General features: G+C 37.0%; 5 protein-coding genes across 5 annotated transcripts; 3 read left to right on the forward strand and 2 right to left on the reverse strand.

Moving 5' to 3' along the window:
• Positions 1–1781: 1781 nt before the first annotated feature.
• LOC134805370 (mediator of RNA polymerase II transcription subunit 22) lies at positions 1782–2912 on the forward strand. Its single transcript, XM_063778705.1, has 3 exons — positions 1782–1987; positions 2282–2383; positions 2642–2912. Exons 1-3 carry the CDS (start codon positions 1891–1893, stop codon positions 2857–2859), a joined length of 417 nt encoding a protein of 138 aa, XP_063634775.1. The 5' UTR covers positions 1782–1890; the 3' UTR covers positions 2860–2912.
• Positions 2913–4822: 1910 nt separating this feature from the next.
• On the reverse strand, positions 4823–6007 carry LOC134805219 (NADH dehydrogenase [ubiquinone] 1 beta subcomplex subunit 8, mitochondrial). The gene is made up of 3 exons (XM_063778528.1): positions 5834–6007; positions 5544–5761; positions 4823–5115 (listed from the first exon to the last, which is right to left on the reverse strand). The coding sequence occupies exons 1-3, from the start codon at positions 5922–5924 to the stop codon at positions 4906–4908; spliced, it is 519 nt and encodes a 172-aa protein (XP_063634598.1). The 5' UTR covers positions 5925–6007; the 3' UTR covers positions 4823–4905.
• Positions 6008–7622: 1615 nt separating this feature from the next.
• On the forward strand, positions 7623–13705 carry LOC134804990 (protein-associating with the carboxyl-terminal domain of ezrin). The gene is made up of 7 exons (XM_063778278.1): positions 7623–7963; positions 8218–8403; positions 8966–9105; positions 10293–10402; positions 10914–11243; positions 11328–11515; positions 11599–13705. The coding sequence occupies exons 1-7, from the start codon at positions 7751–7753 to the stop codon at positions 12376–12378; spliced, it is 1947 nt and encodes a 648-aa protein (XP_063634348.1). The 5' UTR covers positions 7623–7750; the 3' UTR covers positions 12379–13705.
• Positions 13706–18696: 4991 nt separating this feature from the next.
• Positions 18697–20434, reverse strand: LOC134804223 (1-acyl-sn-glycerol-3-phosphate acyltransferase alpha-like). The gene is made up of 5 exons (XM_063777190.1): positions 20226–20434; positions 20001–20134; positions 19515–19696; positions 19104–19269; positions 18697–18880 (listed from the first exon to the last, which is right to left on the reverse strand). The coding sequence occupies exons 1-5, from the start codon at positions 20414–20416 to the stop codon at positions 18726–18728; spliced, it is 828 nt and encodes a 275-aa protein (XP_063633260.1). The 5' UTR covers positions 20417–20434; the 3' UTR covers positions 18697–18725.
• Positions 20435–20950: 516 nt separating this feature from the next.
• LOC134804221 (large ribosomal subunit protein uL18) lies at positions 20951–23772 on the forward strand. Its single transcript, XM_063777188.1, has 7 exons — positions 20951–21020; positions 21516–21629; positions 21743–21892; positions 22215–22372; positions 22565–22723; positions 23076–23193; positions 23541–23772. The coding sequence occupies exons 1-7, from the start codon at positions 21018–21020 to the stop codon at positions 23730–23732; spliced, it is 894 nt and encodes a 297-aa protein (XP_063633258.1). The 5' UTR covers positions 20951–21017; the 3' UTR covers positions 23733–23772.
• The last annotated feature ends 302 nt before the right edge of the window (positions 23773–24074 follow it).

The raw sequence follows: 24074 nt of genomic DNA on the forward strand, positions 1-24074 counted from the left end.
CACGTGTTCACACAATCAACCGTTCGTGTTTGGACACGTTTGGAGCTCTACCGATTGGATTCGGGTATCCATAATGGCTCCTCTACACGAATGGCCAACGCTGGCTAATCCAAGGGACGCATTTATGCATTAGAGGGAGCAAGTGATATTGCTATCTCAGTCTACCGCATGGCTGCGTCCCTTGGATTGGCCGGCGTTGGCCATTCGTGTAGAGGAGCCATAATATTGCTGAACATGTGCGTGTTCAGCAATATTATACTACTCTTTGGTGTTCAGGCGGTTTTTTATTATTACTTGATTTTGAATGCTACCTTAACCATAGACAATAAACTTATGACAATTAACTCATCTGTGGATTGGCTGTACTGGTGCTCAGGGGTGCCAACTTAGTGGTTTTACCACTAGATCTAGGGGAAAAAAAAACCAGCTAGGGGTTTTTTTAGGGGCTAAATATTTTTAGTGGTTTTTTTAGGGATTTTTCTATACCATGTTTGTGTGATATGGAAAAAGTGTTCACGATGTGAGAAGCTACATACTATACTGGGAATGAAACGTTATCGATACCATAGTGTATCCCACTCTGTGTTGCTTGAACTCGCAAGTTCGACTGAGAAGGAAATACACGGCTGAACGTTCGGATTTACGCTATACAGTGATTTGTAACGTGGTTGTATGATCTTTCGTCGCTTTAAAGGCGGTTTAGACCATACTTTTGGTCGGGCCCCCTTGTCGGGTCGGGAGGTGATAGGCCGGCCACATACATACGGAATTTTTACCCGGTTTCCTTACGAAATGACCTGTGTGAACGGGACGTGGGACGTCGCTATACACATTCGTAGAGCTGTACCGTTTGCACATGTCATTTCATACGGAAGACGACTGGAAACTCCGTATGTACCGGTACATATATACATATATAAGCAATAATTAAAAGCAAGCAAGTACGGCGGAGCAGGGAGAGGCAGAGTACTTACGTGCGGTAGTCTATTACGGCTACAAGTGTTGGGCTCCACCAAAAGTGTCGTGTAATTTACTCCTTTACCTTTACCTTATAATTTACCTTATAATCTTGCGTGACATTTACTCCAACCAATAAAATGTTATAGTTAATAGTAGATTGTTAACCAAGGGATGAAAGGCACTCATTTCCGCCGAGGTAGTTTGGCTAATAGTCCGAGCCTGAAATGATGCCTTTCACCCGAGTTAAACACTCTACTTTTCATTTCGAATACGAGGAAAGTAAAATGCATGTGTTTTTTTAAAACATGACTAAGTATAAATTTTTATAGCATTTTTTGAGGGTATTTTCACTAATTATTTAGGCAAAAGTATCGTTATTTATGGAATGGGGAGTCAAATATCAGAATGGAAATTGTATAACAAATTCCAAATTTTATACCCAAATTTCAATTGATTATCGTAAAAAAAATAATAAAATCTTACTTGGAACCTAAAATGCTCTACTGCAGAAACGTATCATTTTCTGCACACCTTTTAGAACAACAATGATCCTCTTTCAGAGCATGACAAATAAAAAAAAATAACGTTCATATGTATGATCATAGAAAAATTCTAAAAATGTCAAACCGGTTGAAAATGATTTAATGTGCGAAATTCTGGAAAATGGATAAATAAAGAATTAATTAAACGTATAATTTATTTATTTTTTATTTAGTGGTTTTTCCAAAACAATAGTACAGTTTTAGGGGTTTTTAAGTTGAGCTCTAGGGGTAAAAAAAAATTGGAGTTGGCAACCCTGCTGGTGCTGTACTGTCAGTCTGTCATCCATGATAATAAAATTGTTGATGCTTTAATGCAATTAGTGTATTTAAAAATATTACAGTAATTATATTTCGAAACACCACCGTGTAATTTGCGTTGCCCTGAAATATGCATAGAAATTTGCCTCAAAACAAAGAAGCGTTATTGAAATCCTACACTACTCGGTTGAAAGAAGATGTAAAGAGTATGCTCGACAATTTTGAAGGTACAACTGGTTATAATTTACAGTTAAAACAGTATTTCTGTTACTTTTTTAGTACAAAATGTAATTTAAACATTTCATCAATACTATGGGCATAATGCAATGCTCTATCACTACACCTTATAAAACAAAGTCCCCCGCCGCGTCTATCTGTTTGTGTGTATGCTTGTTGGCGATAAACTCCAAAACTACTCTACGAATTTTGAGGAAAGTTTAGGTGTATAATATGTTAAGGTTTTGTGTAACCCGTGCGAAGCCTGGGCGGCGATAGTACTAAATCGACAATTATATTTTCAGAGATCATCAAACTGGCTAAAGGCGAAAATGAATCTCAATTGAACAGGATGACCCAAATAGAACAAGACACATTTGAAATGCAAGTTAGAGCTGCTAATATTGGTAATTTCCTTCATATATTATTACTTTCATGAACCTACTTCTCTTATTGGTATAGATAATCAATGTGAATTTATTGGAGTTGGTTTACATTGGATTATCGTCAGAGTTGAAAAGCCTGCGGCTGAAAACTACACACTTGTAACAGGAAGTGACAAGTTCAGTTAGTAATAAGGTTATATGTGTTCTGCAGCCCCCTCGCTGGCTCTGCCTAAGCAAACATGTCTAATAAGTCCTAATGTGCATTCAAATATGTTTCAGTGCGAGCTGGAGAATCCCTAATGAAGCTGGTGTCTGATATAAAACAATATTTGATTTTAAACGACTTTCCATCAGTTAATGAAGCTATTACTCAGAACTCAAAACTCTTCAGGACTAAGCAGCAAGAGTGTGACCAGAAACTGATGTCCTTACGAGATGATATTGCCGCTGATCTGTATGACCTAGAAGATGAATATTTTACTAGTATATATAAATAGTTAATTTTAATTGTAATTGATAAGGCTATACATAAAATCATTATTTCATAAAAGGCAGTTTTATTATTTCACCTTTTGGTTTTTAATACTGCAATTGTTCCTGTTTCTCCTGTGGTTTCATGTATCACACAAGTTCAAAACAGGTCTTGTATGTAGTTAAGGCCAAAACATTTGTATGATGTTTGTACATAGTTCAGAATACCAAGGTAATTGGCATCAATTAAACCTGACACAGAAATTACAATAGAAGTATAAAGTCTATCATAGCCTGTCAACTACATACTAATTAGCACATTTTTAACAAGCTTTTATTAGGTCGACCTGTATGTAACTAACTATGTAATGTAACAAGCTTTTATTAGGTCGACCTGTATGTAACTAACTATGTAATGGAATCTAAGGTAACTAATTTAACTATCTTCCAAGGATCGTAGCGTCATGAAAATTGGCAGCTGTATGTAGTTCTGATGACAATACAATAATATGGTACTGTCGAACTGATCTGATGATGGAGACAGGAGTGGGCCATAGGAACTCTAGACTTGTATGTAACTATGTAATGGAATCTAAGGTAACTAATTTAACCATCTTCCAAGGATCGTAGCGTCATGAAAATTGGCAGCTGTATGTAGTTCTGATGACAATACAATAATATGGTACTGTCGAACTGATCTGATGATGGAGACAGGAGGTGGCCATAGGAACACTGTGATGAAACAACGAACCTAATTGTGTTAGGGGTTTTTAGAATTGTCTCGATGAGTATTAGTTGTCTGTCGTAAGAAAAGTACAGCCAGTGATAAAAGCTTGTACCAAAAATGAAATTTTTGCCAAAAACTTATTATGATGAACCTAAATATGTTGTTTTTATTTTAGACCTTATTGTAGGGAATTAATTTAAAAAAAGCACTGGTGGCCTAGCGGTAAGAGCGTGTGACTTTCAATCCGGAGGTCGCGGGTTCAAATCCCGGCTCATACCAATGAGTTTATCGGAACTTATGTACGAAATATGATTTGATATTTACCAGTCGCTTTTCGGTGAAGGAAAACATCGTGAGGAAACCGGACTAATCCCAATAGGGCCTAGTTTACCCTATGGGTTGGAAGGTCAGATGGCAGTCGCTTTCGTAAAAACTAGTGCCTACGCCAATTCTCGGGAGGAAGATGATGATTCTAGGGAGTTACTTTCATATTTGTTTAAAAGCATTCCACTATATACTACCTAATTTGGGCTAGTAATTTGTGGTTGACCATTAACAATAGACACAATACCTTTGTTATACTAACAATTATTATTATTGTTCAAAACAATCATAGTAGTTCTCTAGCTGTTTCATAAGAAGCACATGGCATGGAAGCACCCTTGCAACTCTGGCAAAGTTAAATGTAATATGTACCTATCTACATGTTTCATTGGTCGCTACTCCCCATGCCCCGAGTGCTCCTGGGGAGTTCTGTCCCACGAAAGGTGGGTGTGTTGGACGGATTCTCTGCCTCTGGCTTGCCTTAACCAGTCCAGAGTGGATCCCGAAAGCTGCGTTCTCGAGAGTAGATGTGGAAACGTAAGTGGCGAGTTGGCTATATGTTTAAAGTCCAGTGACACCTTTCTACCCTCAGCTTTGTGTGGGGGTGAGGCATCCCCTTCTGGGGCTGCTGGAAATAGAATTATAATATACTGTTTTATTAGGCAGACGTCCAGTATCCCATAGCCCTGTTTAGTTCGCTTTCACCCCATAGCTTGATTAATTTTAGATTTCATCAAATCTTTATAGATTTTACACCTTGGCAGGTGCTACCTCTGCATGCGTCCCATGACACCCCTTACATTTCATTAAAGTGTCAAAAGGGCATTTACGTGTTTTCTTTGGCTCCGCGCACACCTGCCTAATGTCTGGAACACCATTGTTCCATGATGGGGAAAAAATAAAATTATAAAGTATAATATAATAAATTAAAAACCAACTTTCAGAAAAAAAAAGTAATGATTTAATCAAGCTAACTCTCCGATTTAACTTCTAAACAGTTAAACACAGCTGAAAAAAATAATTAATTACAGAAGGTATAGTGTGGTCCATCTTTAGGGTACTGTTTGATGGTCACAGGCCTTCCCATCTTCATGTCTTCAAGGTAGAAGTACAGGGCAAAGCAACCTCCAACAACTCCAAAGAACCACATAGCCTGGTACCATACAGGAAAGCGGGGTCTCATACTTATGTCATAGCGGTCTTCCCCAAAAATTTCAGCTCGGGCATGCATCTACAAGAGAAAATTAAATTACTTAGGTATCTCAAGAGTGCTATCACAACTCTGTCATTTGACAAACACAGCTGACATATTTCTACATATATCAACCAATTCACTGATACCTTCTATTTTAGAAAACCTGAGTGACGTGCCTGGGACATCAGGCATTAAGTCGGTATACACACAATGAAGGTGATCAATGCAGGGGCGTATTTTGAAATTTGGCGCCCCGGGCCAATACGTTTCGCCGCCCAGAAGTCAAGGAAGAAAAATAAAATGCAATCCGCCAGGGGCGGCATATGCCGCCCCTGGGGGTTGGCATATGCCGCCCCTGGAGGTTGGCGCCCCGGGCCATGGCCCGGATGGCCCTAGGGTAAATACGCCCCTGGATCAATGTCTGTGATACATGTGAAATATGTTGCAGCTGGTGAATTTCTTACGGGTTCGTTGAAATTCCTCTTCAGCTCTGGTTGATCGTACGGATAGAAGGGGTCTTTGGAGTCAGCGCCGATATCAGGCATCTTTGGGTAGTCGCCATAACCCATTTCCTCGGGGTACGGGTGATATTCCTCTATGCTCAATCCATACTTCTTGGCTGCCGCTTCGCGCTGTTCCATGGTTACCGGGTATGGGCCAGGTTTGTACTGATAATTCCAATCTACGAATAAAAGAAGTGACGTAACAACCATAACAAGTACAATTTATCGACATCACTTAAAAACGGACTTACGGTTCCGTGCTGCATTGCAAAATATTGCAGCCGTCTTACGTACTACATTTGGATTAGTTAGAATTGCCTTTTTCAGTAAAGCTGAAGCCATTTTTACTGGCCCAACCTCCAATCCTGAAATATTTTCTCCTCCAACCGAATCTTCCAAAATCTATTTGACAGCGGATGAATAGACAGATAATGAGAAAGGCGGAGTAGTATAATCCTAGGTCAATAGTGCCAACATGTAAAACTAAATTTGTAAAAAAAAGTGATATTGCTATCTCATTCTACCTCAAGGCTGCGTCCCTTGGAGTGGCCGGCGATGGCCCATTGTGTACTGGGGCCTTAACACAACAATGGAATTCCAGTGGCCTATTTTATAAAGCTACAAGTTACAATTTACAAGCGGAAGTCTCGTTCTAACACATAGGGTCAGAAAGAGACTTCCGCTTGTAAATTGTAACTTGTAGCTTTATAGAATAGGCCACAGCAATCTGTTATCTATAGATGGTCAAGCAAAACTTGTCAGTAGAAAAAGGTGCGAAATTCAAATTTTCTATGAGACGATATCCCTTCGCGCCTACATTTTTCAAATTTGCCGCCTTTTTCTACTGACAAGAACTGCTTGACCATCTATAAATTTGGAGATAACATGAATCTAGGATATACCTGGATCTGGCGTGAGTGGTGGGGGTAACTGACAGAACGGGATAGTCTTATGTATCTTTAAGTAGGAGTAGCAGCGAAAGAGCTATTATTGTTTGTCCTTGTCACAGTCTCACATTTTATTTGTTCCCCACCTATTTTTTAGTATGTATAATGGAGGGCAACAAATGAATTCGACCAATCACAGTGTCCCATTTGCGTATGTTTTGTCCCTCACGGAGGCACGCGTATACCATTTCTATACGATCCTACCTTCTATGGGAGATAACCTACAGTGGATTTCATTTATTACGACCTTGGTTGTAGCGACCATTCGGCTATAGCGACGTAAAATCCAAGTCCCATGAATTTAAAGCATATTTTAGTACAAGATTCATATGGATATAGCGACTTCGGCTGTAGCGCCGAATTCGGGTGTAGCGACGGTTTTTAATGAACCATTTGAACAAGTTCTTAGAAATCCCATGCAGATATTGCGACCGGAGTCAATCGTCAAAGAACAATAGAGTTTTACTTTCTTATCTTTTGTTTACATCGACAGATGGTTAGCAAATGTGGTGACCTTTTGTTTATAGGTAGATATTAACTAGGTAGGGGTATAGCCTGAGGGGCTACCGCGAAAACCGAAATTCGCAAATTGCGGGGATCTTACTCTTTTACTCCAATGAAGGCGTAATTAGAGTGACAGAGAAAAATGCCCGCAATTGACGATTTTCGGTATTGGCGGTAGCCCTACTGAACACTCGTTCGAAACGTACAAACAGCAACACTCCTAACTGTACATCGGAGGTCCTTATTACAAAAGGCATAATGTCCACCGATGTATAGTTAACAGCATGGGCGATGGTATAAAAAAAAACTACTAACGTTTCGGATTTAAATTTAAAACGACTTCCGGATATAACGACGAAATTTCGGTGGTCCCTTCATCGTCGTTATATCCGAAATCCACTGTATTTACAAAATAGTTTGTAAGGTGGTCCGCCGTTTTAAGGACGCCGTTATAGTGAGAGTGAGAAAGAGATATTTTGACTACACCAAGGTCGCGGTCCGGTACGGCCGTCTGTAGACACTATTACGTCGGACATACGGTTGACGACCAAACGAAACGCAGCGCACCGACTGACACGACTCACTCACGACACAGAGTGACAGAACGAACAAGGTTAAAATATTTAGATTATCCCGAACTTTTAGAATACTGTGCCTGCTCAAGTTAATTTCATTTGCTAAATGTCTAAAGAATTATAGACTTAACAAAACACCCGCATGATGGGCAATGAGGGTTCACAACTAAGTGGTTTGGAGATTGAAGAGAAGGCAGCTGAGATTACAGACTTTTGGGCCCATTATAGAGCGACAATAAACGATAGTTGTAGTTATTTTAGCTTAAAAAGTGATGGTTCCGTGTCTGTTTTTAAAGGGGAAGTGGTATCGGGGCCGCTATGGACAGTGTCAACACCTCTGGAAAAATTCTCTAATGTATGTACTTTTTCCTGTTTCTTATCAATAAACAGCAATTTTCTCATTTAAATACCACGAAATATTTATGTCTAGCATAAAATGTTATCTCTTTACATTTGGTATATTGGTAAGACTGTTCTTAAGAACATTAGGTATATATCTCTGGAACTTAACTAACAAACTAAACCTAACATCATTAATAATACACAATATTAATTACAGATGGTGCAAAGTCACTACATTAAGCATAAACTGTTAACCCTTGTTTTCAGAACTTGTTGAAGTACAGACACCCATGTATCTTGCGCTATGTGTCAGCATGGCAGCAAAGATCAACTATTTACCTAGCCACAGAGTATGTGCAGCCACTGACACAGGTGCTTGGCTCCTTGACTCCGCTGCAGATATGCATTGGCTTGAATAACATATTGAGAGCATTAGTATTTTTACACCAACAGGTCTGGTTATTTTTATATAATATATTTTAGTTGAGTCACTTACAAAATATTTTTTAAACTTGTCTTGTGTGCTTATTTTTAAATAAAGCAAATATATTTTCTGATAGTAAAAGAGTATTATGGGTATTATTTAGGTTACTACTTAGCAACTATAAAGTAAACTATCACAGCTAAAGGAGAGTCATAATTTTCAGGTGTATGCATGTATGTCTAATTATTTTCTCACACCCTACAGCCAATCCTGCTTGTCATACATCAACATATTAAGCGTCATTTGATTTGCCTCATTTGAGAGAGTGACATAGGGTACATAAAACAATTAGGGCCACTTGTGCCATCCTGGGTTAGCCACTAACTTGGGGTTAACCAGTTAAACCTGGATTTACCAGTACAACTTAACCCTGGGTTAACAGTTAACTCTGAGTTAGTGGCTAACCCTGGATGGTGCAAGTGGCCCTTAGAAGTTCAAAATGACAGATTTAGGTGGCAATGTTGCTAGCAAAAGTAATAAAGTAGGGGCCACCGTTTTTTTTTTAATTTGGATAATTTGACTTGTTACCAGGCTGGAATGTCACACAACAACGTTAGTATGCAAGCCATATATGTCACTGGAGATGGACAATGGAAACTTGGCGGCTTGCAGTATCTCTGCTCGTTTCAAGAACTTACATCTGCTTATTTGAAACATGCTCGGATACATAGGTTGGTGATAATGTTTATTGTACTATAATCTAAAATATTAGTACAGTGTAAATTCTATATAGTGACACTCAAGTGACCGGACACTTTTTGACGTTATAGAGAGTTTTTGTTAAATTAAGATAAATTAATAGTAAAGTAAACAAACTAGACCCAAAAATGTCAATGTTATAGCACAGATTAATAAATAGTTACTACGTAACAGATACTTCATTCCCAAACAAAAGCGAAAATACCTACGCTATAATAGCCTACAAAACCTTAATAATAATACCTGCTGCTCAGGACAAGAAGAAATGTACCATAAGTACGCGCACAAAGAGTCGAGACTGTGTTGCCCGCCGTGCGAGTCACGTGCTAACGCGTCATCGTAAGAATGCGCTAGGGTTGTAGGCATCTACCTATGATGATTATTGTAATAAAACGAATGTGGCGGGTCAACCATATTTTTTATTAGTCAATGAAATATGTTTTAGTCTTATATAATGATTTATATTTTTTTCCCTTGTCGGAATCCTCTGTTATTACATTTTATAGTTGTAAATATCCTAAATCGCGTAAATAATTTTAATAAATACTCAGGAGCAAAGCAACGGAAAATCAACGGTTTTTAAAAGTTGTAATACGGTGCTACCAGGCCGATTAATTATTACGTCGTCAAAATTATTTAAAAATACTTTTTCTAACCCTTCAATATAATTATTAAACGTTTCAGGTGGGACCTTCAGCCCGCCATAAAAAGATGAATCTTTATTATAGGCTTTTTCCTTTGTTTTTTTACTTTTACACCCATTTACTGTACAATAATTACGTGGTTTCGGCATTTCGAAGCGTAAGCGCGGGAAACGTGCGGTGCGAGCGTTCAGGCGGGCGTTCGGCGGCCCTCTGTCGGTTGTATCGTCGACGATACGCCGAGCGGTAGGCATATAGCGCGTGGCCTTGAGCGTGTGACGGAGGCCTGGTTATAGGGAGTGAAACATTTTATGGAGTGATGTTAATGTTACATGGAGTTTACACTGTATTATCTTGTACAATATATTTTAGCTGGTCTTATAAAGCAGTTTGTTGTACATTTTGATATACTTAAAAAATAAAGCTATATTGTATATGCTTTGATAAAGTTTACTTTGTGAGTGTGCACTGATGTAATATTTGTAACCCGTCAGTAAAACATCAAATGTTGTCTTTAGATATGACAAGGCTGTAGACCCTAATGAGGATTCCCAAGAGGTCACAAAGAATGTGGACCAGTATGGTTTTGCTGCCCTTGTAGATGATGTGTTTGCTGGACACGAAGATGGTAAATACTACCTTATTTCAATGAGGCCAAAGTCTAGTAAATTAAGAAGACTTACAGCCCCCTTACAATGTTGTACATGTAATTATTTTTACATTTTAGTTACTTAGTTGTGTATGAAAACTGACACCCTACTGTTATTTATAATTTCAAAACGTAAAATTGGACTTGACTGACAGTAGTTATAGTCAAAAGCAGATTTAAAGCATAAATAAAGCATTTTGAGAAAAAGTTTAGAAATCTTAAAACTAGATGGCACCATTAAATGAAGAATATGCAAATAATTTTATTGTACTATTGTGCTACAGCGGCCAGGAAAGTCGGATTTTACGTTTAGTAATCATAAAAGCAGATTGTGACAGATTTGTATAATGTTAAAATATTAAAAAGGCAAGTGAGGTGTTACATGAACATTTACTATTCTGATAAGGCTCAGTTACAATGAATCTAAACAATTCTTATTAGTTATTAGATACTCTTTTTATTAACTGACATATAAATCTTTTGTTTTCAGATCAAGTACCCCATTTAAAAGAATTTAAACAATACTGCAGAAATAGTCTTCAACATAGTAGCCCTGACATGCGACCTGGACTCTCGGAGGTCCTTCAGCACAGCTTTTTTAATCACGAATTTATATCTATTTATAAATTCCTTAATTTCCTACCCCTGAAAAGTGAAGAAGAAAGAAGCGAATTCTTTTCGACCATTTTAGAGACACTTAAATGCTATCACGAAGAAACTGTTGCAAAACAATTGGGTGGTCTGTTACTTTCTAGGTTAACTATGTTAGACCAAACAGCAAGAAAGGATGTAATACCATTCATCTTAAAACCAAAGCATGGTAATAATAACAGATATACTTACTTTACTAGTGTTATTACCTACCAAAAAACTAAAACATTAAAATATCTCGTTTTTTTTCCAGAGCGGTCACAAAATTGTGAATACCCCGGATTTTTCAGTATTAGCGTGTTTAAGGAACATGTTAAACCAAGACTTATGCAGTTATTTGGAGTTCGAGACAGCCAAATACGAACGTTGCTGCTAACACATTTTTCCAAATATGTTCATGTATTTTCACACGAAGAACTCTCCCAACACATACTTCCAGAGGTAAATGACATGGATTGTTTTAGTAAAAATTATATATCTTTCAAAATATATATATATTCAAAAAATGTTTATCATTGTTACAGTTACTGCTCGGAATCAAAGACACAGATGACAACTTGGTAGCTTCTACTCTTATATGCTTGAGTGAACTAGTACCTATATTAGGAGCTAGCACAGTTATAGGCGGCAAGAGGTCCAAATACTTTACAGACGGGCGCCCCAACTCAAAGAGCAGCCCTCATGCGCCGCCGCGGGGCCGGACCCCTGATAACACTTTTACACAAAGGAAGTCTCTCAAAGACTTATCATGTTCCGAAGAAATATTCAAACATAATCACGAGAAGGCTGAGGTTTATGACACTGAGAACATCTCACATTTGATTGAAAGGCCTTCACCGGTGGGTGGCGAGTCAGTAGAAATAGAAACTGTTAGAATAAATTCTAATGTAGCAGATGCAAGTGAAGACGATTGGAGTGACTGGGACAACACTAACAACGCAAAAAACGCTGTATTTAATCATCCAGATATCAAGGAGTTTGAGGATATCCCTCTAGCCGTCAGTAGCGAAGTCACAATAAAAAAACCATTGGTTAAATCTTTACTTCTACAAAAAGCTGCAATAGAAGCAAAGAAAAACATAATTGATATTTCAGAGTTGGACATAAAGAATCAGAAATTTGAAAATATAAAGAAAACTGCGGATGAGTTTGATTTCTTTGCGGACATGACCCCGGTCATAGAAAAAGCAACAATAAGTGCAGTCGCGGCCGACAGTCTCTTGTCGTCCAGCAGTAAACTGGACTTCGTCCCGGACGACGGCGCCGATGGGAGCGAAGGCTGGGGCGAGAACTGGAATGACTAGATCGCTGGTTACGATTCAAACACAAACATTCGGTAGAGTATTTATTGAATATGAGACAAATTGGTACAAGCTATATCAATCATAATGAACTGTTCATTTGTTTCCTAGATGAAATGTACATAATATGTATTATAGAATATTAAGGTGGAAACACAAGAGTTACTATGGATAGACATATGATTGGAATTCATTACATAATTTATTATTGTTTCTTTTATATATTTTTTTATTTATAAACAATTCGTGATAGTAGAAAGTGGCATGTAATTTATTATCAGTGGTTGTGGGACACTTCCTCATAAAATTTAAATAAGGAATCATTTTTAACGTTAAGTCTTACACTATTGCATTTACAAGTTTAATCAAGAGTGTATCGTTACGGCAAAAATAATTTCTAAATCTATACAAGTTTTATATACACGTATATAAGACTCAAATCCTGCTTCACCTAATCTAGTGTTACTCGGGAGAAAATTATGAATTGTCCCATAGGTACAATAAAAATTTAGTGAACTTAAGTACAGTCAAGGAGTTTAATTGTTGATCCATTTAGGGTTCACTTTAGGGTTCACATTGGACATTTCATACTAACGGTATTGACAACCAAATTAGCTTGAACCCTAAATGGATCAAGAATTAAAGTGTGACCTTATGATTATGACTACTAAATATTGTGGAAAAACGAGTAACAAATGTATTGTCGTAGCACTCAATGTTAAGATGTGAAACTGAAACACATTATTCTTAGTAATGTCATTGACAAACTTGAATGCACAGTATACCTATATAAAATGTAGCATGTACACTATAAGTACCGTACAGTGTATATAATATCTACACCGTATCTCATAACTCACAATTTATGTTGATTTTCTAGTCTCATATACGAGTATATTAAACGATTGGGCTTACATTTCGTGCAGTAAGTACTGGTAAAAAAATAAGTGTAATATTGGCTCGTATACTCGGTGAAATGTATACTACGAGTATCCCACTTATTTTTGGGGCATCTTCGGATATGGTTTTATTTCTGAAATTGCAAATATCTAAAGAGCGACACTTACAAAAACGCCTTAAAGCGTGTCGTACAAGGTGCTTCTAGTTTAGTGATAGTTCCGAAGTTACCCTAATGCACCTTAATTTGAAAATTGTAGTTAACTATATGTCACTAAAACACGTGGATTAATTTTCTAAAAATCAGACATTCCTTGCTGACGCTGACCGTGCTAAAAAGCCGTACGATAAGTGTCAAAAGTGAAAAATAGCCCAAGAGTCATTGTAGTGTCATATTATTTGTAATATACACTTTATAAATTATCGCTACTTATAGTATTGGTATTTTATTTGTTACATTATTTATTTTTACCTTAACCAATCATCCACTTTACGAAAGTACATACTTGACATATCTTGCCGTCAAGTTCGTTTAGAACTTCAAAATGTTATTTTATTAATAAGTAGCCACCTGAAATTACATGTTACACAACGAAAGCTTCAACAATATTTGACACGATCTTATTTGTAGAGTCATAAATATAAGAGTGTCACATATTTTTGCGGCCTTCGAAGAGTAACATATTATTGCAGGAGACTGTACCACCGTCCACACTCTCGGTACTAATCATTATTTTGACGTATGTCCAAAAATAATTAAAATGAGTATCTACTTATGCTATTGGTTAGGCACCTTATGCATTGGCAATGTGCCCTGTTGCTTTGCTAGCTTAACAAGTAATGTTAAGTCACAGTCACGTTATGGCTTATGTTTTACGAACTGATCACATTAGCATTGTCCGTGCCTTTTCCCACCTAGGGATCAGTACGTATTATATAAGGTATTATACATCCACAAAGAGAAGAAATAAACAAACTCAGGCAGCCTATGTCTATTCCTAAAGTTTAAGATATTTTAAATAAAATCGAATTCAAATGGTTTACAAGTTTTACTGTTATAAAGAAATCAGATTTCGCGTTTACAACGTAAGTAAGAATGTTATTGGATATAGTATAGGGACTCGTATATAGCTAAACTTAACGCGATTTATCTGATTCCCTTTTCTTTTTGTCTTTGGTTACCTTCGGTGGTGACGTGGCCCTTTCGGCCGCGACACCAATCTTTCTCATAAAAAAAGCAATAGCCGCTGGTCACTGTGTCGACCAAACTGTGTAATCACGTTTAAAAAGCAAAAGCCGCTGGTCACTGTGTCGATCAAACTGTGTAATCACGTTTAAAAAAAAGTGTTACTTATACGAAAAACTGTAAACTAGATAGAAGAATAAATGATGGAAGCATACAGGTTTCGACTGGAGTGACTAATAAAGTGGAAGAGCCATTTATTTATATGAAAACCTGATTCTTAATTAGCATGCCTAGACTCTTACCACGCTAACTTTACACAAACTTGGCACTAAGAATGCATACATATCCCTATCAGCTCCATACTTTATGTAGCACTTGACATAAAAACTTAGCGTGGTCCGTAGCACATCCTGCTTCGCCAATCCGAGACCTGCCAGACTTGCAGGACTAGCCAAGATTACAATCGTACATCGACAAACGCCAAGTGAAAATTGTATCATAACAGTTTCTACAAAAAGTTAAGTGACCATTTTCATACATATGACTCGAATGTCGTTTTATATCAACGATTATTAGCTTGGCTAGGCCCCCAGGTATCTGTGGCATCCGTCCTACACCGTGCACGAAATAAAGCACAAGATACAAGAAAAACATAGATAGCAGTTATTTTTTAACACATTCCTATTTAAGAGCCCATCAACGTGCACACTAGCGCCACTGCTAAATAATCGTGATTATTTAAATTAAACGATAGGTATTTAAAAAAGGGGGCCGCTACGTACTGTATTTTGTATTTAAGTACCTTTTGAATACATCAAAATAGTTTTTATGTGGCTGGATTCGTCAATCTATGCGTCCAAAGTTAAAACGGCCGTTTTTGTTTTGAGTTCCTAGATCGACGAAACTAGCATCATAAAAACTAGTTTGATGTATTAAAAAGGTACTTAAAAACACAATACAGTACGTAGCGGCCCCCTTTTTTCAATATCTTTCGTTAAATTTAAATAATCACGATTATTTAGCTGTGGCGCTAGTGTGCACGTTGATGGGCTCTTAATAAATCGGATAGAAATATAAAAAGTAGGTGAGTTGACCGTGACGTCACTATACTCGTTTTCATATGAATTTCATATTAGCAAATCGTTTTGACAGTTCTAAAAAAGAAGCTGATATTTGACTATTAGGAAAGTAGCCTATTGCCACTAATATTGAAAGCCCATGTATTTATAAATTAACATATGTTTTATCAAATTATTTTTCGTCTAAGTAAATAGCTAATCATAGAAAGACCTTTATTTAATAATCGACTAGTTCGTACACATCAGGAAAAACTTATAAGAAGTAATAATCAATACTAGGAACTGGATAAAAATATAGCCTATAAGGTAACCTTTAACTGTTAGATAGTATGTGATAATACATGATTATTTGATCAGTTTCTATCCACAAATTTCCAATCTATAAACTTTGAAAGTAGGTATTATGCTCTTATTATTAAACTTATGTACCTATACTTAAAACAAACAAACACAGTGATATTGATTGGTGAAGCCAACTTACATGTTTCACATAATACTGTAAATAATGAAAATACTGGTCAAAGCATAACGTAAATAAATTGAAAAACTAAAACCAAAGGTAGACCCTGGCTAACGAAAGTGGATCACACTGAATGTTAAACACCATTTATATAAATGTTTTGATAAGGTTCTAAGATTTATTTCAAGTTATAATATTAATTTTTGATACTTTATTTTTTCTAGACATTAACCTAGATTAAACATTATAATTTATCAACAGTTAACATGACTATTAAACAATTAGGACAGTCTACCTCAACACAAAGTAGCGTTTGACGCGAACTTCGTCGTTATGGCAGATGGCGCCACTTACAATCCTCTGGCCCAGAAATAATTTAGCAGTTTTTATTATTTATTTAAAAAAATTATAAATACTTTCGTTAACCAGTTTCTAGAACATTAACATAAAATAGTACCTAAATTCAGGGACTGATGGTCACCTCTCTTGAGGTGCGGGAGTTTTAATATCAAAGTACCCTGTTATTTAGGATTACGTTTATTATTGACTGACACGCTCTCTCACAACCTCACGAGCCAAGACGAGACCTTGGCCGAAACACAGCCGATTGCAGCCATATGACACTTAGCCGGCTTAGCCGAATTAACATTTAAGTAGGTACTCATAATATCGTATCAGTACATTTTAAAGTTTTTCTTATATTTAATAGACAGAAACTTGGTTTGTTTCTGTAATAATGTGTTTTTTTTATTATTAAATTGATTAGATCCTACATTAAATAACGTATCTATCAGATACTCGCGTAGTACAGTCGACGTCAAATATATGTTTACACTTTTGCACCTTACTCCTTTGTAATAAGGCGAAAAATGTAAACATATCTTTGACGTCGACTGTACCAGATTTTAATTTGCGTATCTAATCGTCAATAAAATTAGACGTTTTCGACTAAAAGGTACCACATTGTCAGTTGATTTCAAATTAAAGCTTTATAGAAATAGCGTCTTTTTGACACCCGACAAACGGCACAAATGTGTCTTTTATACTTATCCCGTAGATAGAGCATTATCTATTATTAAATTCACTTTACTAGGTACCTACCACTAATTATTACATCAATGTACATAGGTGTAGCTAAAGGGCCACTTAGGCGTTAAAAAGCCTTTAGTGATAGTTATGAAATTATAATAAACCTTACTGCTAATAAATAAGGTCCGTCAATGATTAGTTAAAATTTTTGATGTTAGTGACACCATGAACTCTTTTGCACGCCTACATCTTTTTGTAGTAAGGTTTAGAAATTACCCTAACTTGAGCTTGCCTAAGTAGCCCTCCAGCGTTCAAAATTAAGGTACTATGGAAATAACGAGATATAAGTTTCGTAAGCTCGTATCGCGCGTATATATTACAGTGCACAAGGTTTCAATCTATTAGTAACTTGTAAAGCACGAGCTTGTGATAGTTATAGCTCGATATGTGCTATTGCACGTATCATAATGTACAAGCATCGGTCCGCTTAGAATATTGAGTGCATAATCTTAAAGGCTAATATTATTTTAATAGTTCGCAGTCAGAAATACGTAGGTATAGATTTGTCATTACACAAAGGCGAGCGATTTAAACGATATTAGTCGTTAACGTCACAATAATGTGTTATTCTGCGCCTTGGTGATGTGACTTAGCTATAACGCTAGCGTTGGAACTCGCCTTTGAGGCTTGTCTAACGGCGACATCCTACCAACGCTACTTCAGCTTTATTCAATCCTGACCAGGAATGTATGATCACATTGATCACGCGCCATGTTGCGGAAATTCACTGGAACTATTTTGTTCATACTATAATGAACTGTCACCTTTTATATGAGAATACAGCGCCCTCTTGACAAATGATCATATATTTCTGGTCAGGCTTTAATAAGCTTTGCCCACACCAGTCCTCAGAGGTTTCATTCTCAGTTGTTACCACGCTAATAATGCGTGGTACCTACTGGTAAAATCGAAGATTTGTCTATCTCCCTCTTTATCTCTCAAATGCGCAAGAGTGACAGAGAGCCAAACAAAACTTCGATATTCGAGCTTTTTTATAGGCTTATGCGAGATCAATAGATAGACAATATACTGTATGTTTTAAAAATAACTAAACAACTAATAACAGACAAAAAGTGCCGATTTAAACTAACGAGTATTAACAACTAATAAAGTCATAAACAAATAACTCAATAATCTTTGGTATGCTTTGGCTAGAATTAGACCAGTTGGAAACGTTATGTAAAAACTGAAATACAAAAATTAATCTAATGAAAACGATAATACATTATTTTCACCTTGTAGGGTGTTTACCCAATGATTGGCCCTATGAAGTACCATCATAGTCACTTCGTTTTGTAGGAAAGTCGCAACTGCTTAAAATAAAGACTCATGGAGCTATTATTATACTGTAGTTTACAGTTTACCCTATGTGTCTCGCCGCTCTCGCCTTTTGTATAGAGAGTAGGCTTAGACTGCTCACTCCATAACCATTTATGAGTTTTCTTACTCAATAATAATAAGTTGAATGGGAGGTATGGTAAAACGTATAATTAATAACATTAAAACTCACTTAAAACTTAATACCTATTAAGCTTAAATCTTATTACAAATAAGTCGCAAAGCTCAGTTAAAACTTATATTATAAATGGGTTTTTTATCTGAGTGAGTACTCTAAGCCTTTTGTAACAGCTCCTTTAAATTATATAGCGATCTTCTTCTGCATGACGAGGTCTTTAGAGCTCTCGTTAAATACCTCAATCATCTTCTGGCGCGCCATCTCCGAGAGCACCTCGATGTCGTCGCGGGTCATCCCCTTCGTCGGTATAGGCGGCAAAGTTGTGATCACTACCTTCCCTGAAATTCATTTACATAAGCTTTACATTAAGGTCAGAGCATATCTCCTGCGTGTGCATCTGTACATTACTAACGCTACTATTCGAAACGGCTGAACCGATTTGAGCGCGATATAATAAAATTCTTGTCTGTTATCGTGTTTCTTAGTCTTAGTTCTCTAGGTGGAGCTGTGAAAATCAATTTAAAATTATGAAAATATAATAGCAATGTGTGTTTGACTCACCTGGTTCAAAAGTTTTGGTGTCACTGTCCAGAAAGTAGTACTGGCTGAATACAACAGGCATGATTGGTATTTGAGCATCAATGGCAAGGTAGAATGCTCCTTTTTTGAAAGGCTGGATGCTGCCTTTGTTGAATCTTGCACCTTCTGGGAATACCCAGAGTTTAGTCTACGAAAATAAATATATTGCTTAGCAAAACGTTTATTTATATAGGTACCAATAAATAAATTCTATTAGGCCAGTCAGTATTCATAATAATAGGTATAATCGCCGGGAGGCTGACTGGATTTCTCAAAAAAATTGCTTGGTGACTGTGTAGATGTAATAAGCGCTTTAGTCCTACAAAAAACAGGTATAATAGTGCAAAAATAAACTAGTGAATATGTAATAGAAACAGCAAGCCTTTTTGTCACCTTTTCTTGAATAACACGGTCAGTAGCTTCCCTCATGAGCTTACGAGCTCGGTCAGTCTTCAGGCGGTCAATAAACACCAGTCCTGATAGCCAGGCACCGAACCCAAATGCTCCAGTGAACATCAGTGGTCTCTTGGCAACCACTGTGCAACGCTTCATCCGGGGCCACATCTCGAACATTCCTAAATAAGTAAAGGGAGATGATTAATTAAATGTTGGTCAAAGTACTCATACAAACTCATAGTAAAAACTTACTTTAGTTTGAAATATTATAAAATTTCCTAATTTTACTAGTATATATGCAGTATATATATGTATCTAGTACAGTGTAGTTTAGTTTAAGGCAATTTCATGACAGTATTTAATTATGTACGTAGCTTTGTTGCCATTTATTTATTTACACATTAACTTGCCGTAAAATAAATAAAATTCGTCATTGTTAGAAGAATGTTAGTTTATAATAAATATATTTATTGTTTTACTGACCTAGAATGTCCAGAGAGCTCTGATGATTGGAAATGACTATGTAGCACTGCTCGCTGTCCCAGTGCTCCATACCTCTCAACTCCCATTCTATTCCCACTATATAAGAAGCATAACGGCAAAACCTGGAAGCAACACTGTGCACCACGACATATAAGAATATATTTTCCTTTCTAACACTTAATTATAGATTGACATTCAAGAATAAAAAAATAATCGATATCTTACACTAAGTTAGTTACGTCGCGGGGATATAGTAGCACTACGGGTAATAAAACGGTGCAGATCACTAGTACATATACATAATATAAGAAAAACTTTAGGTAATATCGAAAAACATCACTTTTTTCGTAAAGGAAGGGCAAGGTAAATATAAAACCCGCCAAAAATAATTCAGGATACGAATAGGAGGAAGCCATAACGAAGAATGACAGTTAGAAAAAAATGTTATAAGAGCAAAAAAATACGATACTGCCAAGCCAATGTATAAGACAAGTTATGGAGTGTAGAAGTAGACCGAACCTCTACCTTCCATAGTATAAGTAATAGCCATAACACACTACCGCACCGCAAGGTACGGTAGTGTGTTATGTCTATAAGTAATGACATAAAGGTTATACTCACTATGGAGGTGAATAAAAAGCAAAATTGTGTCCACATCTCTTTCTCGCTCTCACTTATGAGCGCAGCGCACCGTGACCTTGGTACTGCTTGGTAATGTTACCGCTTTTAGCATTATTAAAGCTATCTTCTAAATTGTTTCAGTGTTAGAGGTTTTAGTTTACTTGGTTAGTGCCGTTAGTGCTCTAATTCACCTTCGGTTTGACTAATGTGTCAGTCGCCTTATTTGCTCAGTTGTTTATGGTTTTTAATTTGGGAATCAAGGTGTCATGTCAAGCTAGTTAAGCTGGCAACTTTTGAAAGATTTGTCAGTGGTGGTGGACGTGTGGTGGAAGCTTTCTTTTCCGGTGGTGTTCTTGAAGTGAATACCACTGTTGCGGACTTTTAGTTAAATTAAAAATGGTGAGTGATTATAGTTAAAATATTGCTGAAAGCGCGAATAACTAAGTGTGTTACTGTGTAATTGTGTGGTAATTTCTATCATATACCTGTGATCATTGAAATATAACCAGATTTAGTTGTCCGCCTCCCATTATACAAATATGCAGTACAATAGTGTATTTCGAGATTCCCGTTCATTGTATTTAGTTGAAAATACCACGCTATAGTATTTAGTATTTCTGTGCACTTGTGATTGTTGAATAATGGTGCGTTTTCATTGCTTAAACAGTACATTTGTTAGGTTATAACCTAAATGATGAAACACCGACACATGCGCGTCATCTGAGGCCACGGAAGATGCAGAATTGACCTGCAGTGAGATGTTCTATCAAGCTGCAGTAATGTTTTGTTCTCGACCGTGGCACATAGTGATTATAAAGTGTCTCTGATACATTAAATACGCTGCAGTTATATAAACTTGTTTCGCAAATGAATTATAACCTCTAGTTTTTCTAGGCTTTCGTGAAAGTGGTGAAGAATAAGCAGTACTTCAAGAGATTCCAAGTTAAGTTCAAGAGGCGTCGTGAGGGTAAAACCGACTACTATGCCCGCAAGCGTCTTGTCGTTCAGGTAATTAATTTATACTATACCTGGCTTAGCTAAACATTGTATAGCGATCGATTGACCCTGCCTTTGTTGCGAGTTGTTTATTGTGAATTTTCACGTGTATCTTGTTATTTTAGGACAAGAACAAGTACAACACCCCCAAGTACCGCCTGATCGTGCGTCTCTCCAACAAAGATGTGACCTGCCAGGTCGCCTACTCCCGCATTGAGGGAGACCACATTGTATGCGCCGCATACTCCCACGAACTGCCGCGTTACGGCGTCAAGGTGTGTTCATTTATTTGTTTATTATGACTTCCAAATCTTTGTATATAAATGTCTAGGCTAATATTCCTTGCGCGTAGTTTTCTAACCCAACTCTTTAAGCACGTGTTAATTATATCACGCTGGCGCATTACCTGTCATATATATTAAAAAGCTCTGCATAAAATTTAAGCTTAGTAAATGATGATTCTGAACGGGCGGTCTGAAGAGACGTACAAACTCACAACACCCTGTTGTTATATGTTCATTTCTGATCAACATTTACTACTTAACAATCTTCAATACCTGTTGTTTTTTGCTAGTGCTGACAGACATTCTTGTTTAGGTCGGTCTTACAAACTATGCCGCCTCCTACTGCACTGGTCTGTTGCTGGCTCGACGACTGCTGCAGAGGCTAGGCCTCGACTCCCTGTATGTGGGTGCCACACAAGTCACTGGTGACGAGTTCCATGTACCAGAGTCTAGTGGACCCAGCGCTTTCAGGTGAGGTTTATAGCCAGTAAAATTAATTATTACATCTATATTTATAAAGTGATGACAATAATACGGGCGGACAGAGAGCAACGTACAAATGCTAACAAATCATGTTGAATGTATTTACTGACTACAAAAGGCCTTAATAAATAAAGATGAGATGTGCATTATATCCTGTACTAATTGATTTCATCTCTATAGATGTTACCTGGACGTGGGTCTGGCTCGCACCACTACTGGAGCAAGAGTGTTTGGAGCCATGAAGGGTGCCGTTGACGGTGGCCTGAATGTACCTCACTCTGTCAAAAGATTCCCTGGTTATGATGCAGAGGCAAAGAAATTCAATGCCGATGTTCATAGGTAAGACCAACAACATACAGTAGCAGCAAACTTATACATCCAAGTATAGTATTGGCTCTATTCATCCACCGAATAATACTTTGTTGATTATTTGGACAGCCCTATTAGAGCAACATAAACTAGCAAGGTTTTTGGTTGTCGAAATGTTAACACTTAACCTTTAAACCGATTTTGCTAACATATTTCCTTTTTATTAAAGTAACCTGCCATAACAGCCATCCTCCTTAAACCTAGTCAGCACCTTACTATAACAAAAAATAGGTAGCTAATATTGGAGGGAGGCCAATTTTAGACCAGTATTGTTAGAAGATACACCATTCATGTAACAAATATTGTATTTATCATTGTCCAGGTCACACATCTTTGGTCTACATGTTGCCGACTACATGCGCAACTTGGAGCAGGATGATGATGATGCATTCAAGAGACAGTTCGGCAAATACATCAAGAATGGTGTAAATGCTGATGCGGTAAGTTTAGCTACCTTGTGCAGCACTGTTTTATAAAAAAAAGATGCCTAACTTCATTTAGTGCAATTCCCTTAAAGTTCTTATGTTGAAATTTCATTTTTAAATATTTGGACCAGTATTGTAGTAATCTATTACAAACGTCTAATCAAATTACTGTTTTACAATCAATTTGTGAACAGTGTCGAAGTTAGACAAAATTACTTGCAATAGCAAATAACTTTTTGATTGTTTTCATTCAAAGAGTCTCGTTTATTGCTACAACTAAGCACAACCTAAACCTAAACAAGCCAATACAACTAGTTGCTTATGTCATCATGTATTTATACTACTTATACTTTTTTGTGTAGATCGAAACCATCTACCAGAAAGCACATGAAGCCATCCGTGCTAACCCATCACACAAAAAGAAGGAAAGCAAGGACCCGGCCAAGCAGAAACGCTGGAACAAACGCAAGCTCACGGTGGCCGAGAGGAAGAACAGGATCAAGCAGAAGAAGGATTCCTTCATCAAGCGTCTGCAGAACCAGGCAGAAGCTTAGTGGCATGTAAAAGTATATCAATAAATGCCATTGGAGTCGATTTTATTCGTTTTATTCAACCCCATATAATATATATGTTGCAGTCAAAAGTGTTAACTGGTCAAAAGAACTTTTAACCGACAAAAACAGGCAAAATTGCTTTTGACTGAGCATGTTGGTCAAAAGTAGTTTTACCTGAAAATCATACCTATTTCTGGCAGCAGTTTCGTTTTTAGGGCGTAGCAAAAAAAATAACCCTAACCTACCTATCTCTGGGAACAGTTTCGTTTTTTGGGCGTAGCAAAAAAAAATTAACCCTAACCTACCTATCTCTGGGAGTACTTTTGACTGATAGTAAGTCAC

This window comes from Cydia splendana, chromosome Z, assembly GCF_910591565.1.
Source record: "Cydia splendana chromosome Z, ilCydSple1.2, whole genome shotgun sequence".
Classification (NCBI taxonomy): Eukaryota; Metazoa; Arthropoda; class Insecta; order Lepidoptera; family Tortricidae; genus Cydia; species Cydia splendana.